At 54.3% G+C, this 12,804-nt stretch overlaps 1 protein-coding gene across 1 annotated transcript; it reads left to right on the top strand.

The window, feature by feature from the left end:
• The first annotated feature begins 47 nt into the window (after positions 1-47).
• Positions 48-3,507, top strand: LOC103723296 (pectinesterase-like). Its single transcript, XM_039120928.3, has 3 exons — positions 48-835; positions 1,287-1,637; positions 2,644-3,507. The coding sequence occupies exons 1-3, from the start codon at positions 133-135 to the stop codon at positions 3,333-3,335; spliced, it is 1,746 nt and encodes a 581-aa protein (XP_038976856.3). The 5' UTR covers positions 48-132; the 3' UTR covers positions 3,336-3,507.
• The last annotated feature ends 9,297 nt before the right edge of the window (positions 3,508-12,804 follow it).

The raw sequence follows: 12,804 nt of genomic DNA on the forward strand, positions 1-12,804 counted from the left end.
AGGCAGCACTCTAAAAATTAAACCCTCCCAACAACCTCACCCACGCACAGTAAAAATATTTATTGATCCCTACGCTCTCCATTCCATCTCAGAAACCTCCATTCGGCCACCTTGCACTTTGTCGAACATTTCATGAATCATATCTATCTCACGCGCTTTCTCCTCCTCGTATATATAGCCCATTCTAGTCCCCTAGCCGACTCACACATCACCGTCTTTCGTCAACCCCTCCTATCGGCTAAGAGAACACGTGTCGCAATGTGCTTAACCCCGGCCTTCTTCCTCCTCCTCCTCCACACGGCGGCCGTCGCCGCTCCGTCTCCCTCCGTCTCCACCGCCGCCGCGTGCAAGTCCTCCCTCTATCCCAAGCTCTGCCGCGCCGTCCTCGCGCCATTACGGCTTCCCTCCAAGCCCTACGAGTACGGCCGGTTCTCCGTCAAGCAGGCGCTAAAGCGTGCCCGCCGGACCTCCAAGCTCCTCGACCACTACCTCGCCGGATGCGGAGACTGGGGGAGGGGCGTCGGCGGCGGAGCCCTCGAGGATTGCCGACAGCTGAATGGCCTCAACTTGGAGTACCTCGAAACCGTCGAAGCCGAGCTCGGCCCGGGCGAGTCGGTCCTCAACCCGGCCGGGGCGGACCGGGTCCGGGCTCTGATGAGCGCCGTGGTCACCAACCAGCAGACCTGCTTCGACGGCCTCGAAGCTTCCAGAATCTTCCCCGAGCTCCGCGGCGCCTTCTCCGACGAGACCCGGGTCTACGGCGTCTCGCTCGAGCTAGTCAGCGCCGCGCTGGACCGGACCGTCGTGAACCGGTCCGAGTCCGACTCGCTCCCAGGTGAGGACCGAGCCCTATAAAAGTGTGTGCGTAGACAGTCTCGTGTTCGGTGCATGCACCGTCGTCTTGTGGGGCCGGCCACGCGTGGTCGCGCCGTTACACAAGTCGATGTCGGTGGGTCCCACTGCGAGTTACGCGTGGCAAGAGAAAGCCGCCGGTTTATTTGGTGTCATTACATCCGCCGACTCGGTTCTCTCGCCCATCATCGACTCGGTCAATAGGAATCAACGGTCCTGATTCTATTAAATGCAATGCAGTGGAAGCCGCGTGAATCGCGATACCTTCCCCTCCTTTCTGAACCGAAAGGGACGTCTCAGCTCATGTATTCTGCCGGAAGGACGTTCCATTTCCTTTTCTTTTTAACATCCAGTCTTGATTAAGCGGCATTAAGTGACTATTTTAATTATTTCTAATCGCAAGTTTAATGCTTGTTTTTGACTGGGGCTAGCAGTGCAAAATGATGCTAGCTCGCCGCCCTTTGGTTTGCCGGCGATGGGACGGAATCTTGTGCATTGGGAGAACGGCGAGGTGGTGCCGATAAACCAGTCGGTGACGGTGGCTACCGACGGGAGTGGGAATTTCTCAGCGATCGCAGACGCCGTCGCCTTCGCTCCGAATGATACGTCGATAGAGGATGGGTATTTCGCGATCCGTATCGGCGAAGGAGTGTTCAAGGAGAACGTGGTCGTGGGAAAGAGAAAGAAGAACCTGATACTGATCGGCGCCGGGAACAATCGGACGGTGGTCACGGGGAACCGGAGCGTCGCCGACGGGTGGACGACCTTCAAATCGGCAACTTTTGGTGAGTACTTAGATGCGTCAAAAAAAATTTAAGAAACAAGGTCAAAATGGTCAAAATGGACGCTCGTGTGTTTTTGGAGTTAAAGCTTGCTCAGGCCATTAGGTTTTTAGACTGACTGGCTGGTCGGGGGCGGATTTGATAACTATAGTTAAGTTTATATGCCCTCTAGTGGAATTTTTATTTCCTTTTAGAGTAATAAAGAGAGTTAGATATCGGAAAGAAAGCGATCATGGGAAATAGCTGAATCGTGGAGCTCAGGGGCTCGTTTGGTTCGCAGAAAAAGAAAGAAAAAAAGTGTGATCAACAGAAAAGTAATGAGATGACTCTTGTTTGGTTAGAGTTTTCAAAAGTGAGATCTGAAAAGGTTGAATTTCCATGGGAATATGATTTCCATATTTCATGGAAAAATCTTTCCCATGAGAAACATTGGAAAGTTACTTTTCCATGAAACGACGAAAATCACTCCATTTTATTTTTTCCCAAAAAGACCCTTCAGCATTAAAGACCTAATTTTTATTAAGAGTATAATAGAAATTATACATAACTTTTCCAAGAAAGTGGATGGTCAACCAAATTAAGCACTTTGGAAATATGTCACTTTTTCATGATCAACCAAACATGCCAAAAATACTTTTCTATGCATTCTTTTCCTGCAAATCTGCTTCCCAGAAATCATATTCCTAAGAGGAAAAATGCTTCCTGCGAACCAAACGAGTCCTAAAAATTTTGTAGCCACTTAATATGGTTTTAATTAAATAAGTATTTCAAAATAAAGATTTCTAAACTGTTTGATGCATTAATTTTGCAAAATTTTCATGCCTTATTTGTCAAGGGCTTAATTAAAAGTATGAATTATGCCTTACTTGATTTCAACTGACTCTAAAACTTATGCATCGAATTCCGGTTCATAATAACTGCTTAATTTTTTGCCATTCTTCATATATAACTGCTATTTTTATCTCCTATTAAATTCGTGCATCAACCCAAGAAATTCCACGTAATGCAGCCGTGCATGGCGATCGATTCATAGCCATCAACATCACCTTCGAGAACACAGCCGGGCCGGAGAAGCACCAGGCGGTGGCCGTCCGGAACAGCGCCGACCTCTCGAGCTTCTACCGCTGCAGCTTCCTGGGCTACCAGGACACCCTCTACGCTCACTCCCTCCGCCAGTTCTACCGCGACTGCGACGTCTACGGCACCGTCGACTTCATCTTCGGCAACGCCGCCTCCGTCTTCCAGAACTGCAACATCTACGCTCGCAAGCCCCTCCCTGACCAGGCCAACGCCATAACCGCGCAGGGCCGCACCTGCCCAAACCAAACCACCGGCATCTCCATCCACAACTGCACCATCCGAGCTGCGCCGGACCTCGAAGCTGACCTCAACTCCACCAAGATATTCCTCGGCCGGCCGTGGAAGGAGTACTCGCGGACGGTCTACATGCAGTCCTCCATCGATCGGGCGATCGATCCTCTTGGATGGATGGAGTGGAACGGGACCTTCGCGCTGAGCACGTTGTACTACGGGGAGTTTGAGAATTACGGGCCGGGGGCGAACACTAGTGGCAGGGTGCAGTGGCCGGGTTATCACCTCATGAATGCTTCGGAAGCTCTGAATTTTACCGTTTATAACTTTACCATGGGAGATGCTTGGTTGTCTGCCACTGCCATTCCTTACTCTGGAGGGCTGCTGTAGCTCTGGAGTCGTTTAGTTGAGCAATTAGTATTGATTTTTGTTCGGGTTTATAGGAGATTCTGATCTGATTGTTGTGTAATTTTTTTTTTCGTATATATGATGCATATCTGAGAAAAGTTATACTTGTAATAGACGGTGAATAAAGTTCGAAATTGTTTGTGCCTGTCTTTTTTATCCGGGATTGGAGGATGAGAAGCTCTGTTGCATGCTGTTCGTGGGCCTCCTTGGTATGAAGGTCATGAGTTAGTGCAGTCCATGGTCTGCTCAACTTGATTTATGTTTTAATGAACTCGGTCAGGCAAAAAAATAGATTTTAACATGATTTGAACTCTAAACACGACCTGCCATGAAACAATGATAGGTGTGGATTTCAACTTCTGAATGGCAATTCTCAAAAGTAAGTGTACAAAACGGCCAGCCAATTGCAAAGATCGCAATTCAAGCAATGCAGAAATAGAAAGGACGCCCTTTTTTTTTGTGTGTGTGATTGATGGGGAGGCGAAGCCACTCAATTTTATCAAGAGGAATTATGTAAAGCGGCAGGCAATGCTAAGGAGTGTATAATATAGGCCATGGTACAACAATCTGACTGAAAAACATAAAAGCTGGAAAAGAGAACGGGAGGTCACAGAACAGCTGAAACAGAGCATCAAGACTTGTTGAATATATCCTAAGTTTACAAAAGTTCTAAAAAGGTCGATTTAGGATACCAGTTCAAGTCTATATCGACTTAGGATACCAATTGTATATTAGCCTAATTTAATTATTGTAGGATACCAGTTCAAGTCTAAATTAGTTTACTCTATTATATATATCTTTTGTAACCTCAAGGAAAGGAGTATCCTAGAGAAATAGGGAAGCTTCTTCTAAACAAAGAAATAGGTCGGCAGCCGGGTTACACCTGTAGAGGTTCAGAGAAGGATTATTGCAGTAGAAAAACATCAGAGCCAAGTTTTTCAGAGAGAAGGGCAATGCAAGTATCAAGTTTGATCGTCGGCCGTGGAAGAGAATGAGATTGGAAATCCAAGAGGCATTAGCCTCACAAGACCAAAAGATGGAAACAAAAGCAGTATGATGAACTGGTGGCAGAAGAACCTCACAATAAAAACAAAGTAGTACCATTAGCCCACAACAAAGCCCACAACCTAGCAAAGAAGACAGGGCTCGTATCAAAGGATTGGTCTTGAAGGCTGGCAGAGTGTCATCTTCGCAAAATATCTTGTCAGGTTCAACCCTCCCCTGCTATTCCTTACTCTCGTCCAGAACCTTAATTTGCACATCCTCAATGTCTTCATCATTGCCTCTGTTACTGGAAATTGGACCCGGGGGCAATCTTCGGTCGAGGGAGAGGGAGCGGCGAGTCACCACGGCGGGGCGGCGACCGGTCGGCGGGCGGCGTCCTCCGTCTGGTGTGGTCGGAGAGAAGGAGCAGCTGGTCCTCGTGGTGAGGCGGCGATCCCTCAGCTGGTGGCGTCCTCCGTCTGGGTGCCTGCACACGAACCGGTGGCCGGGTTTTCCGGCGCCGGCCCTCCGACGCTCAAGTCAGGGAGGGGGCAAATAGTGTGAAAAGAGAGATAAACAGTGTCTGTAGAGTGTATCCACCTTCCAACCCCCTCCTGAGAGGCCAAGGCTCCCTTTTATAGGCGGGGGTCGGTTTACCTGCGATGTAACAGGGCGAAGCCGTAGTACGGCTCGGCATGTCGTTCAGGTCGGCGCACGGTCAGGCGAATCATTGCACTGATGTCGGCGGTGAGGGCGTCGTACAATCCGAACTAGCACGCTACCAGGCGAATTATTGCATTGATGTCGAAGGTGAGGGCGTCGTACAACCCGAACTAGCACGCTACCAGGCGAATTATTGCATTGGTGTCGGAGGTATGGCCGAGATCAGAGACTTATCATAGTCGACTAGACTCTGCTGGGCTAATTTGCCGTGGAGAGCTGAGGGTCCGTAGATGACAGGAGCCATGCGCATTAATTGTGGAGTAAGCCGGAGATCCGCATTTATTGTGGAGTAAGCCGGAGATCCGCATTTATTGTGGAGTAAGCCGGAGATCCGCATTAATTGTTGAGTAAGCCGGAGATCCGCATTAATTGTTGAGTGAGCCGGAGGGTTATAGCGGCCATGCGCAATAAATGTCAGAGGGGCGTCAGGATATGGTCCTCGGCCGGACCTCAGAGGTGCACGGCCGTAGCAGGTGGTTGACAAGAGTAGACCTCGAACATCGGGGTTTTTCTCAGATCGGAGGTCTCGAGGTCGGTCGTTCCGAGGTCGGACGTTCCGAGGTCGGACGCCGACTTCGGCCGTCCAGGGTCGGAGGTTGTGCAGCTTCTTAGGGGCATTTGCGTCATTTGGGGAAAAAATCTTATTCCCCCCAACACTACCCCCCGACTTCCGAGTTCGAGCGGCTTGTGGGCTCGGACGTAGGAAGTAAAGTCCATTATTAAAGTTAGGGGGGCGCATTTCGTCCGCGCCCTTGCGCTTCTCGGAGTTTTTATGGCGAAACCTGCGCCCTTTGGCGCCCTGAGGTTGCTTTATTCAGCGAGCTTATGATGAAGCTCGTATCGTTACGCTTCTTGAAGCGGGGGCGGCGTCTCTTGAATCGCCAAGATTGCTTCGCGGCGGATTAATGATGGGGGTCCTCGAGCTCGTCGAGGCGGTGTCTCGATCCCGTAATTGAGACCCCTTGCTCATCAATGAGTGTGCCGTTACAGGGTCTAAAGCGGACACGCGGCACGACCTAAGGTCGGACGCTTCCGATTTCGTGTTACTGGGTCATAATTCCGGGGAGGTGGAGGCCACATCGGGGCTCCACGTGTCCCAGATCTTATTAAATGAGGGGAGCGGGGGCGGCGCCCGCTCGTTCCTCAAGACGATTTGATTCTGCGGACCCATGATGAGGCCCCGAGATCCGATGGGATAACGCTTCGATTTCGTACCCGATTTATTAATTCGGAGTGAATACGGTGCCTCGGCTTTCGAGGTCGACACGCGGCGCAACCCGGTCGGGGGATGGGGACCAACCCTGTTGATCTGGGCCGTCAGGGGGGTCTATATAAACCCCATGAATCTGCCCTAAAGGTCTTACTTGGCTGCCTCTCATTTTCGTTGTCTTCCTCCCTTGCTTTCTTCCTCAACCGAACTTCGTCGTTGGTGCCCGGAGCGATTTCCGGCGATGTCCAGTAGGTCCCTACCTTGTGATTGCTAGGGTTCCTCTTTCCTTCTTCTCCCCAGTTTTCATCCTCTGCTTTTAATTTTTATTTCGCTCTTCTGTGGGAATGGGTTTGGGTCCCGAGGAAGTAGGGTCGAGCCTGTCGGGGGAGGAGTTGGAGTTGATCCGCTCCCGGTTCTTCTTCCAGCCTGGGTTTCGCCTTGAAACTGCGGGGCCGGGGGACAGGGTGACGCAGCCGCCCCCAGGTCGGATCGCGGTCTACCGCGAGACGCTCTGGGCTGGCCTGCGTTTTCCTGTTCACGAGTTTGTGAGCGACCTGCTGGCCGAGTACCAGCTCGTCCCGGCGCAGTTGGCTCCGAACTCGTGGAGGACCATAATCGGGTTCTTGTCCCTGTGCCTCGGGCATGGGATCCCGATCTCGGTAGGCCTTTTCCGCCGGTGTTTTTTGTTAAAGAAGAACCCGGCGGACGTAGGGTGGCTATACTTCGCCTTTCGGGGCGGTATGTCACTCTTTCAGGGCGCCCCTTCCTCGATTCATGAGTGGAAGGGGAAGTTTTTCTTCCTGGCGTCCGAGGCGCCTTGGGGGTTTAACCCGACATGGGGGCACCCTCGGTTGAAGGCCCTCAACAAGCTCTCCGAGCCCTCAAGGAGGGAGCTGAGGACCCTGGACTCTGTGCGAGCCCTCGGGAGGGGCAACGACCTGACCGAGCTCCTGCGGGAGGACGCCCTAGCAAGCATGGGTCTGAGCTCGGCGCGCCCCGAGGGTAAGGGTGGTTACGTTACTTTCTTTCCTCGTTCTTTGCTTTTATTGCCACTGGCCTAACACTTAACGAAATTTTCGATTTCAGATATTTTCCATATGCCGACCAGCAACACATCACTTTTTTCTCGCCTGAGAAGGCGAGAGGCCGAGGCCGGGGGAGCCGTGCCCCAGCCTCGAAAGAGGGCGAGGACGGACGGTGCTTCTTCGTCGGCCGGGACGAGTGGCCCCGAGGCGGGGGCCTCCACAGCTGTCCCGAGGCGGGCGCAGGTCGCCATTGTGGCGGGTCCATCGGCGGCCCCTCCTTGTCCCGCCCCAATTGCCCAGCGGGAGGGGCCGTCTGCGATCCGGCTGCAGCGCCCAGGGCCCGAGCCGACTCGGGGCCCCGAAGCGAGCGACTCCGGGACCTCGGGCTCGGGCATGCCGGGCCCTTCCCGGGTCTTCCGGGAGGAGTCAGCCGAGCCGGGCTCCCCTATTCCCGAGGGGAGCTCGGCCATCTATGATGCCGAGGTCGCACGCTCCGTGTTGCGGCGCGCGATGCTTCCAGCGGACCGGGCCGAGTTCCGGAATATTTCGCTGGAAGAGGTCGTTGGCAGTGCTTACTGCAGCACCGCCCGGGTAAGCTTCCTTCTTAATTTCCTTGAGTTACTAGCGAACTTATATGCTTTCCAACTCACAATAGCTTCGTTTCTTTCTTTTCAGCATATTCACGAGCTCGACACCTTGGCGTTCATCGCCCATGGGTGTCGGGAAGAAGTCCGACAGCTCGGCCAGCAGCTGGAGCCGGCCAAGAAAAGAGTCGCCGAGCTGGAGGCGGCGTTGGCCGGGGCCGAGGCTCAAAGGGCGGCCACCGAGGCCGAGCGCCTTGCTATGGCGGGAGCGCTTGAAGAGGAAAGGGCTGCTCATGCCCTGACCAGGTCGGCCATGCGCGGTACGGAGGCGCGCTTGGGGGAGGTCCAAGCCGAGGTCGCGGCCCTCAAATATGAGGATGGGGTTTCCCGCCTCCGAATCGAGCAGCTTGAGGCCCGAGAGAGGAGAGCACTCGAGCGAGCTGAACATGCCGTGGAACTCTTCAAGGAGTCGCAAGAGTTCCGCGACATGTTGGAGGAGGAGACGGTGGACGGGTTCCTCCGGGGCTTCGAGAACTTCCGGCTGCAGATGCGCCGGTACTGCCCTCAGTACGACCTTTCGACGGTCCGTCCGAGGGAGGACCTGGGCTGGGGGTCCGACATAGAAGGCCTTCCTGCCATTTTGACATCCGAGGCAGGAATATACGAACAAGACCCCGCCAAGCCTTCGACGGGGGTGGCCGAGGCGGACGGCGTCATGGAGGCGGCTCCGGCGGGCGGGACGGACGCCGTCCCGGAAGCGGTACCTGAGGCCCCTGCCCCCGACCCCGAGCCTGTGCCGGCTGAAGATCCCGAGATCATCAACGTGCCAGACGACCCCCCGGACGCTGCTCCCGCCGCTTAGGACTTAGCGTATTTTTTTCTTTTTTCATTGTATCCAGGGTCGGCTTTTAAATGGTCGACCTCCAATTTTGTAATCGGCCTTCCGGCCTTTTGTCAATGAAAAAATACTTTTGTCATTCTGTGCTCGTTCCACCCTTTCTTGTCGTGAATGTGGCTAGAGCCTTAGCTAATTGCCTCGACGACCTCTGACTCCGTATTTTGATTTTCGGGCTGTTTAACGAAGGTGCCCCTTCTTTCTGAGTTGTGCCTTGGCCTTCTCGAATTTCAGTCATTCCGACCAGAGGGGGCCCCGAGCTTGGGTTTCTAGCAAATTTCTCTAAGTCCCATAACTCGGATCTTTGAATCGCGAAAGTCGTCGCGTTCGGCCTTTGGAGAAATCCCAAGGCATTAAGGTCGGGCCTTAGCCCTTCAAATAAGACCGGACAAGGTCTGTGCATGCAGCTATTCGGGGAGTTTGATCGGGTTTCCGAACTCAACTCCGAACCCCTCGTAGGGAGCGCGGGCTAATAAACAAGTTATTGCCGAATGTTTTCATAGTTATCGTTCTCGGACTCTGCCGAGGTTTCGGTAAGCAAGGCTGGAATTTCCAAAGGTTGCCTTGGTCTTTGTGTTTGGCTGGTATACTCGCGGCCGGGACCACTTTCTCAGCTAAACATCGGAGTTTACGTAGGGGAACCGAGTTGGACCCTAATCTGTGGAGACTTTGTACAAATTGTGGAGACTTGGCGGACGGAGCACGCATAATGTAGTTAGGAGGTCGGCTTAAGGCGGACGGAGCACGCATAATGTAGTTAGGAGGTCGGCCTTAAGCCGACCTATCGGAGAAGCCCGGCTTTGGGGCGAGATAAGACTCCAACATTGGATGAGATTCCGTCCAGCAGTACGTAGATAAAATTTGACAAAGAGGGCGTCTAGTTAGATGTACCTCTTGCATTCTCAGAGTTATGCTTCGCATGGTGGAGTAGGTTGCCTCCCTTCCTCATCGACCTCCGGAGTCATTCTTCACTTTAAGGGGGGGCTCGGGCTTCTCACGGACCCAACGGCGCCCGTCGAGGTTGAGAGGATTTGGGGAGGCTATATTGATTTGTAGCTCTTTGCGAGGTCAAGGGAGGTTGAGACCCTATGGTCGGACCTCGGGGCGTCCCAACCTTGGTTGAGGAGCCTTGTCTCAGGTCGGCGGGCTTGGAGACGCTTTGCTGACCTGTGATGCATTCCGAGATCGAGGGAGTTTGGGACTCTTCGGTCGATTCTCGGGGCCTCCCGACCTTAGTCGAGGGATCATTCGTCAGGTCGGTGGGTCTGGGCACGCTCTACCGACCTGCGACGCTTCCCGAGGTCGAGGGAGTCTGGTTCTCTACGGTCGACACTCGGGGCATCCCGACCTTAGTCGAGGAATCGTTCGTCAGGGGATCGGGGATCGTCGACCGCTCCCGGGGGTCCACTTTGTGGCGCCCCGGGTGGAACCACCCTTTCCACCCCTCACGGCTTCTTTCCGAGGTCGAGGGAGTCTGGTTCTCTACGGTCGACCCTCGGGGCATCCCGACCTTAGTCGAGGGATCATTCGTCAGGTCGGTGGGTCTGGGCACGCTCTACCGACCTGCGACGCTTCCCGAGGTCGAGGGAGTCTGGGACTCTCCGGTCGACACTCGGGGCATCCCGACCTTAGTCGAGGAGTCGTTCGTCAGGGGATCGGGGATCGTCGACCGCTCCCGGGGGTCCACTTTGTGGCGCCCCGGGTGGAACCACCCTTTCCACCCCTCACGGCTTCTTCCCAAGGTCGAGGGAGTCTGGTTCTCTACGGTCGACCCTCGGGGCATCCCGACCTTAGTCGAGGAAACATTCGTCAGGTCGGTGGGTCTGGGCACGCTCTACCGACCTGCGACGCTTCCCGAGGTCGAGGGAGTCTGGGACTCTACGGTCGACACTCGGGGCATCCCGACCTTAGTCGAGGAGTCGTTCGTCAGGGGATCGGGGATCGTCGACCGCTCCCGGGGGTCCACTTTGTGGCGCCCCGGGTGGAACCACCCTTTCCACCCCTCACGGCTTCTTCCCGAGGTCGATGGAGTCTGGTTCTCTACGGTCGACCCTCGGGGCATCCCGACCTTAGTCGAGGGAACGCTCGCTTCGGGGATCGGGGATCGTCGACCGCTCCCGGGGGTCCACTTTGTGGCGCCCTGGGTGGAGCCACCCTTTCCACCCCTCACGGCTTCTTCCCGAGGTCGAGGGAGTCTGGTTCTCTACGGTCGACCCTCGGGGCATCCCGACCTTAGTCGAGGGATTCTTGCGTCAAGCCGATGTTTCATCGTCCTGCGATACTTCTCGAGATCGAAGGAGTTTGGGACTCTACGGTCGAGCCTCGAGGCATCCCGATTTTGGCCGGGAAATCTGAGGATCACAGACGACCCAACGTTAGAAGAGAGTTACAGCCATCAAGATGAGAGAATTATTTGTAAAAAAGGAACTGAGTCCATTGTCCTGATTGTTTTGAACCCCTAGGGGTTTCACTGGTAGTACATTCGTAGATTCTCGGAGTTCCAGCTTCGCGGGATCAGGATCCCCTCTAGGGACTTCAATTTGTACGCCCCTGGTCGTTGCACCCGGGCGATCTGATACGGCCCTTCCCAATTTGGGGCGAGCTTTCCTTGCTCGGTCGGTCGAGAAGCCTCGGCTCTCCTGAGGACGAGGTCCCCCACTTTGAAGAGCTTGGGCTTGACTCTGGAGTTGTAGTATTGAGTTGTTCGCTGTTGGTACCTCGCCATGCGGACCCGGGCGACCTCTCTTGTCTTTTCGACGAGGTCCAAGTTACTCCTGAGCCGGGAAGAATTGGTGTCGGGGTCGAAATACTCCACCCTTGGAGAAGGCAGGCCGATCTCCAACGGGATGACGGCCTCAGTGCCGTATGCTAGGTTGAAGGGGGTCTCTCCCGTGGGCAGTCGGAACGTGGTCCGATATGCCCAAAGGACATTGTACAAGTCCTCGACCCACTGTCCTTTGGACCGATCAAGCCTAGCCTTGAGTCCCTGCAAAATAGTGCGGTTAGTCACCTCAGTTTCCCCGTTTGTCTAGGGGTGAGCGACCGAGGTGAAGCGGTGATCAATGCCGAGCTCAGAGCAAAATTCCCTGAAATGAACATTGTCAAATTGTCGACCATTGTCAGATATAAGGATACGGGGTAGTCCGAATCTGCAGATTATGGACTTCCACACGAAGTCCCGCATCTTTTGCTCGGTGATCCGGGCGATGGGTTCGGCCTCGACCCATTTGGTGAAGTAGTCGATGGAGACGACCAGGAACTTTCTCTGTCCGGTGGCCAGGGAAAAGGGCCCCAAGATGTCGATCCCCCATTGGGCAAATGGCCAGGGGGCGATGATGGAGGTCAGCAAAGCTGAAGGGCGGCGCTGAATATTGGCGTTTCGTTGGCACCGATCGCACTTCCGGACGAAATCCGTTGCATCCTTCTGGAGTGTGGGCCAATAATATCCTTGTCGCAGGACCTTATGGGCTAATGCCCGACCCCCCAGGTGATTTCCGCAGATCCCTTCATGGACCTCTCGGAGGGCATAGTCTGCCTCGGAGGGGCGGAGGCATCTGAGAAAGGGAGAAGTAAATGATCGCCGATAGAGTCTATTCTCGTATAAGACATATCGGGGGGCCTGGCGCTTGATTCGGCGAGCCTCCGTCTCGTCGTGAGGTAGGGTCCCGTCCTGAAGGTAGCAGACGAGCCCATCGATCCAGCTTGGCTCGGAGTCGATGCACATGGTGGGCTCGGGTTCCTCCGTGCTGGGGATCCGAAGATACTCGAGCGCTGCTCCCTTGGAAAACTCGCTCATGCGGGAGGTTGCCAATTTGGATAGCTGGTCTGCCCTGAGGTTCTCCGCTCTGGGAATGTACTGAATATTGAAAGAATTCAGGGCAGATATGAGCTCCCGCACCTTTTGGAGATACTTTTGCATGGATGGCTCTTTAGCTCCGAAATCTCCTTGGATCTGGTTCACTACCAGCTGGGAGTCGCTGAAGGCCGTCAGGTCTTCCACTTTTAGTTCTTTCGCCAGCTTGAGCCCGGC

The sequence above is a fragment of the Phoenix dactylifera genome, chromosome 18, assembly GCF_051530095.1.
Source record: "Phoenix dactylifera cultivar Ajwa chromosome 18, Ajwa_hap1_PhDact_Kaust_v1.1, whole genome shotgun sequence".
NCBI classification, from domain to species: domain Eukaryota; kingdom Viridiplantae; phylum Streptophyta; class Magnoliopsida; order Arecales; family Arecaceae; genus Phoenix; species Phoenix dactylifera.

Bases quoted from the DNA above. Each gene is read 5' to 3' on its own strand.
- LOC103723296 (XM_039120928.3), top strand. From the start codon at position 133: ATGAATCATATCTATCTCACGCGCTTTCTCCTCCTCGTATATATAGCC. The intron at 836-1,286 runs GTGAGGACCGAG...TGGGGCTAGCAG, and splicing joins CGAGTCCGACTCGCTCCCAG to TGCAAAATGATGCTAGCTCG. The intron at 1,638-2,643 runs GTGAGTACTTAG...CACGTAATGCAG, and splicing joins CTTCAAATCGGCAACTTTTG to CCGTGCATGGCGATCGATTC.